This window comes from Marmota monax, unplaced genomic scaffold, assembly GCF_021218885.2.
Source record: "Marmota monax isolate L192 unplaced genomic scaffold, Marmota_monax_Labrador192_F-V1.1 WCK01_AAM20220418_F8-fsc01378, whole genome shotgun sequence".
NCBI lineage: Eukaryota > Metazoa > Chordata > Mammalia > Rodentia > Sciuridae > Marmota > Marmota monax.
In genome coordinates this window covers 64,498-70,905 of record NW_026693177.1, presented here as the reverse complement: position 1 = coordinate 70,905, position 6,408 = coordinate 64,498, and the positions used below count along the sequence as shown (strand labels likewise).

Sequence of the window (6,408 nt, the reverse complement as noted above, 5' to 3'; positions counted from 1 at the left end):
ACCTCATCTTGCCTCATGTCTGGAAAGCACTACGGGACGTATGTCAAGAGTTAGTAAAATACACCATGTTGTAGCCCTTTTTTATATCATCTAATTTATATAATATTGGTTTGATTTCCAAGAGAAGATGTTACTAATTAATCTAATAAATCTTTCTATTTTGCCATTAAAATACGTTTTAATTAAATCATTCAGGATCCTTTATGTAACTGTGTATTCTAGAAAGTTTGATTCTCTTTTTAAGTAGTAAAGGGAGATGTTTTGGTACCAGCAGTATTGTTTTATCCTTCAACCTATATCACAAAGAAGTTTATCTTTTTATATTATTGTTAACTGTTAAAAAGTTAGCCAATCAGTCTTAGTTTTAGGGTTTAATTTTTCTGTAATTATAAAAAGCAAAGCCAGATCTATGTTAATATAAAATGAAGGGCTAAAATAAAATCATTTTTAAAGAACTAAATTGTTTCTAATTTGAAACAATTTTTATACTTTCCTTATTTTCATTGATTTCCCAGAAATATTATTTGTCAAGAGGAAAATCAATTGTCCAGCTTCTGTCTCTAGAATGAGTTCTGCCAGTGTTTGTTAGCATGGCAGTTACTTCCATGTGGTCTGTAGATTTACCTCTAAGGTCACAGTTATAACAGGACTAATGCAATAGTTTAGTTTTATATTAAATTACAGCATAAATTCTAAGTCAACAACATACCAAATCATTATGAAGCTGTGTTAGGAATGGGAAGAAGTTGCTGTGTTTTCTTAACATAATGAGATAAAGACATAGTTCTCTATTCCAGATGCAGTTTCTAGGAAATAAGACATTTGCAAGTTTGTGTCCTACACTTTTGGTGGTGGATTAAATCAGAAACTTTAAGAAGTTTTGATTTATAAATTATCTTTGGAATTGTATTTTAAAAAAAAAGACCATGGTAGAAATAGAGCTAAAGTACATGCCTGCAATTCCAGCAACTCAGGAATCGAGACATGAGGATTACAAGTTGAAGGCCAGCCTCAGCAACTTAGTGAGACCTGTCTTAAAATAAAAAAGGCTGGGAATGTAGCTCAGTGTTAGAGCACTGCTGTGTTTAATACCAGTACCAAAAAAAAAAAAAAAGAATTAGAACTAAAATGTTGATGTTCAACGTAGAGTGAAGAGTGAAGGATGATCTCTTTGCGACCAGAAAAGGGATAGTATCTTCAGCATGATGTTCTAAGTATAAGTAGGAGAGGAATGCTTGGAGAAGCACCTTGAACAGTTTTTTAAAAAATGTAGAGTTCCAGGTGAATAATTCCACTCTTAACTTGCTAAGTTGAACTGGAGTCTGCCAGTCAGCTACCACAGGGGGAAACAGAATGATTTGCTAGCACCCAAAATACTATATATTAATATTGGAATGTCATGAGTTAGACTTTAGATGGATTTTAAGACTTTATTCTGACTTATTATCTTTGAAAAGAAGTATGTTCAATGTTATTTAAATAATAAAATAAATGTTATTAATAAGCATGTTAAAAAGAACAAGAAAGAAATCTCAAGATGGAAGGTGAAGCATCCTCTGAATGCTCAGGTTGCAGTCCACCACCAGTAAGCAGTGAAACCAAAGAGAACTCTGAAGATGGAGAGGAAGGAGGGAACAGCCCTGTTAATATAAAGCTAATTTGATCCATAAAGCTGCTGTACTGGAAACACTGTGGGGTTTGTGCATGGCTTAAACAAAACCATAGAAAATGATAAATACTCTGAAATGCACATACAAATGATGTATGATGAAAGACAATCTCAAATTTGTACCATTGTTTCTGTTTTTCCTTTTAATCAGCGGCCCTTGAATGGCTGGAGAGCTACCTAGATAGGCAGTGAAGCTGGACCCGTTACTCACAGGATTCAACAAGGCAAGTGTCAAATGGATCAGAGTGAAACACACAACCCCCTGAACCAAGTGCTAGAACAACTTGGCTGAAGTACCGTAAACTTTAGTGGAAATACCTTGCCACCTAGGATTCAAATTCTGGAGGCAAAAAGAAAAAAGCAAAGTAGTACAGAAAAACTATAAGGCTTAAACAAAAAATCTCCAATGGCCTAAAATACTATAAGGAAGGTAATAAGGAATTTAGATAAGTTCGAAATAGATTGATGACTTAAATATTGATCATTTAAAATAGTAACAGATTGGTAACCCTACTATTATTTAATGTTGATAAAAATGGAAGAGATTTGATGGCCCTATATAAAAATGGCCTATAGAGATTAGATCAATTTGTAGAAATAATAAATGCAAGTGGTTTAATCATGTGAATAAGTATTCAACTTTGTTCACGAGAAGAGAAAAAAAAAAAAAACTTCACCAAGAGTTTTTCATTTATTAGCTTGTCACAAAATCAGAAAACAATTAATGAAACTGAAAAAAAGAGGCACTTTAATGTATCTCTACAGAGAAACTAGCATAGAGACATTGCAATGGAAAATTTGAAAATGTCCAGCAAAATTTCATAGCATTTATCTTTTGACCAGTAATCCCAGGTTTACAAATATACCTCACATATATACTCACATGACAATTTTAAAAACATAAGTAAAGCTTTTCATTGCAGGAATTATTGGTTAGAGCAACTTAAATGTACATCAGTAGGGAGTTAGTTAAATTATATCACACAGCCACAATGTGTTACTATAAGGCAGTAATAAATGAATGAGGAATATGTATATATCCTAGTAGGAACTGATTTTAGCGAAAGTTTTTTTTTTTTTTTTTTTTTAATGTTTAGGATTACTTTATATCTCTTAACTTTAGAAAAATTAAACCAAATAAGGGAAAAAAAGAGAAATGAGAAATTTTTACAAAATGGCAACTTCTATGACATAAAAGAGTACTGAAATGTCTTCACTTAATTCAGTAATAACTAAACCACTTCTGGAATGAATATCTGGATAAAGAGTTTAGGTTAGGAAAGAAGGACTCTTCTCAATGCTCAGGTCAAAATAACAAGGTGCGTAGAAAGAAATAATTTCTACATTGTATTAGGAAAGACAGACTTTGAAAGAGAGTGACTGTTTATAAACCCTGAACCAAATTTAGCCAGAATAGTCAAGATTGGCAGATTTTGATGGAGTAAAATCTTCAGTAGGAACAAAATTAAAAGTTATAATCCTATGGATGCCACTTATTTTTTACCAATGTGAAGAAAGGAAACATGATTGCAAGGTATAATACACACTGACAGGCTAAAATGAAATTATGAACAACTGAAATAACCAAAGTGTCCCCTACTGAAGCACAAAAAACATGATTAGAAGAAAAAAGTTTTAGTTCTGTGGCCTGTTCAATTGCTCTTTACATAAAATATTTCCTCTGTCTTGAAAAAGGAAATGGCTTCTGAATGGCGCTGACTCCTTTAGTATGGGAAGAAGCAGGAAAACGTGCTTTGTAGAATGGCTTGACAAGCTCATTTCCAAGACCCCATCAAGGTTAAAGTATCTCCAAATCTACATGCCGAACTTCAGGATTTCGTTTTTTCAGTTCCTTCTCAAGTCTATCTACTTCAGCTCCTAATGTATCAATAATATTTTCTCCATGTTTAAGCATAAAGGTCTCTAGCTCTTCAGGAGTTTTCACTTCTTGAATTTCTTGTAGCATTTGGTCAAAATCTTGTTTTTCCAAATATGATCTTGTAACAACTCGTCCATCAAAATCTACTTCTGCCTTAAATCTTACTTTACCTAATCCCAGATCTGTGGCTTTAACATCATGAATTGCCCTTACTGATGGGTCATTCTCCAGGAGTTCAGTAAGCCGCTGAACTTGCTCTGGTTGTATGGATCGTCCCAAGAGTGCTTCTGTGTTGGTGTAGATGAGGAATGCTGAGACCACGCCTAATAAGGTGCCCACACCCAACGAACCTAGGCTGTCATACAATGGATTGCCTGTTATAGAAGTAAGACCCATGCAAGTGGCTGCTATTGTCACTCCCAAGACTGCTGCAGTATCCTCCAATAATATAACATTTGTACTAGGATCACGACTTTCCATTACATATTTATAAAATGACATTCCTTTGGCCTGAGCACTCCTACGAAGTTCATTTACTGCAACAAGAAGTGTTGCTCCTTCAGATATCAATGATCCTGCTAAAATACAATATGCCCATAGAAGGGATTCCATTGGTTGAGGATGAAGCAATCCCATAACTCCATGGTACCAAGAGAGTCCTGCACCCATCATGAAAATACCAACACCACTAATTAGTGAAGAAATATAGCGCATGTTTGAAAATCCATACGGATGAGTAGAATCTGGTGTTTGAACAGACTTACTGATGCCCAATGCTAGTAAACCCTGGTTACAAGTATCAGATAATGAGTGTATAGCTTCTGAAAACATACTTGCTGAACCCGTATAAATCCAGGCAAGGAATTTAAAGAAGCAGTTTAAACCATTGATGCAAATGGCAACCATCACCACTTTTCCTGGTCCCTTAAAGAACACTGATGCTGTTCTGGAACGTGGCTTGGTGTTTCCCAAGAAATCTCTATATTCTTTTAATATCTTTTGATTTCTAAACAGCCGTTCTCTGTATTCGATTTCTGCTTCCTTACGAAGTTTCTTCTCTCTGGCAAGAGCTTCAGGGCTTCCCCAAACTTCCAAGGATTTTGCCTCCACGTCTGATCTCAAGTACACAGTAAAGGACTCAGTATCTTCATGGGGACTTCGTCGTCTGATTTTTCGGAGCTGTTCTAGATCACTGGGCTTAAGGCAGAACTCATTCATTGCTCTGACTCCAGTGATGAAATTATTCTGAGTGTATTTTGATCCATATTCCCTTTTTTTAAGGACTGCTTTGACTCTTACTTGGAGAGGTTCTTGCTTAAGTGGGGCTTTGAGTTCTGCGCCAATATTTTCTGCTGATTCATCTAATGATGGTACTTTTTCCACTCTGAGAGTTTGTGATCCCTGTCCTTCTTTCTGAACATTTGTAGAGTACAACTTTACTTGACTCAGTACACAAATATGTGGGTGACTATAGGGAACCATGTATGCAAAACTTCCAGTTGTCACTAAATTCCGCCATTCGTGGCGGTCGCTGGAGCCACGGGCCGCTGCCGGGCAGCGCAGATGAAGCCGGCAGAAAGAGGACCAGCTACATCTGCAGGCCGCAGCGGCGGCGGCCAAGCCCGGTAACATCCTGGCGGGGCAGAGGCCCCTACTCGGACACCGCCTCCTGCCTCGGCGCCGCCGCCAGCACCAACTGCCTCCATAGACTGGACACCAGCAAACACGGATGCCTGCGCCGCCGAAGGCGGCCTCTTAGCGAAAGTTTTTACTAAAAAAAAGCAAGGCAAAAAGAATGTATAGTATGGTGCACTGTATCTCTTTAAAAAATGTAATTTAGTGTGTTTTTTTTGTGTGTACATTTCATATTAACAAAAAAAAATATTTAAAAAATTGATATCCATAAATAAAGGAAGTATTAGGAATGAGGACACTAGACACCTTCATTTTGATTTTTAAATTATGAAAATATTTGATGTAATAAAAAAATCAATTGTGTATATTTTTAATTTTAAGAAATTGTGTGTGTGTGTGTGTGTTTCTGGGGATCACAAGACGGCTTTTCTCATGCTGAGCATGTGCTCTGGTCACTAATCCACAACCAACCCACTTAAGAAACCTGAATGAATTGACACAAATGAACCCCACAGGGTATGTTAATTATGATATGTCCACACAGAGAGAAACTACTATGAGGCTTTAAAGGTTTACCATGACTAACAAGATAAACAGGACAAAAGGACAAGGAGAGGTAGGGAAATAAATTGAATTATCTTGCAAATCATATAGTTGGTAGCAATGTTTATGTTATAATTCTGATATCATTCTATGTGTGATAAGAGGTAAATTAAATAGATACCTCTGTGGTATTCTGTCACAACCAACACCTTTGAGAACCAGGATTCTCAGTGCAGGAGTAAGACAGATGTAAGGTAGAAGAGACTCATCAAAATCTCCATGGTCCTGAATTTGAATTAAAAATATAATTATGACACATCATATTTCTTATCTTTTATTCAAAGAAACAGAATAGCTAGTTTGAGAAATGGCTGATTCAGTTCTAGGTAGGAAATAAACAAATTGAGCCTGAAACATTTTGTTATATCAGATATTTAAGAAGAAAAAGACTCATAAAGCTCAACAAAGAAAGCTCAGGAGACAACCTAAGAGATTCCTATTGACCAAAAATGAGAAAATTTGAATACTGATGAGAAAAATAACTAAAATGACAGAAACATAAAGTGTGTCATTTTCATATGATTCCAAGTACACTTTTTATAAGTGATGGTCAACTACTGTTTTGAAAGATGGTAAATAAATAAAAAGTGGCAAATAAGTTCTACCATCGAAAGCCAAATAA

At 35.7% G+C, this 6,408-nt stretch overlaps 1 protein-coding gene across 1 annotated transcript; it reads right to left on the bottom strand.

Moving 5' to 3' along the window:
• Positions 1-3,003: 3,003 nt before the first annotated feature.
• On the bottom strand, positions 3,004-5,309 carry LOC124100467 (proton-coupled zinc antiporter SLC30A9, mitochondrial). The gene has a single exon (XM_046455996.2). The coding sequence runs from the start codon at positions 5,178-5,180 to the stop codon at positions 3,468-3,470; it is 1,713 nt and encodes a 570-aa protein (XP_046311952.1). The 5' UTR covers positions 5,181-5,309; the 3' UTR covers positions 3,004-3,467.
• Between the last annotated feature and the right edge of the window lie 1,099 nt (positions 5,310-6,408).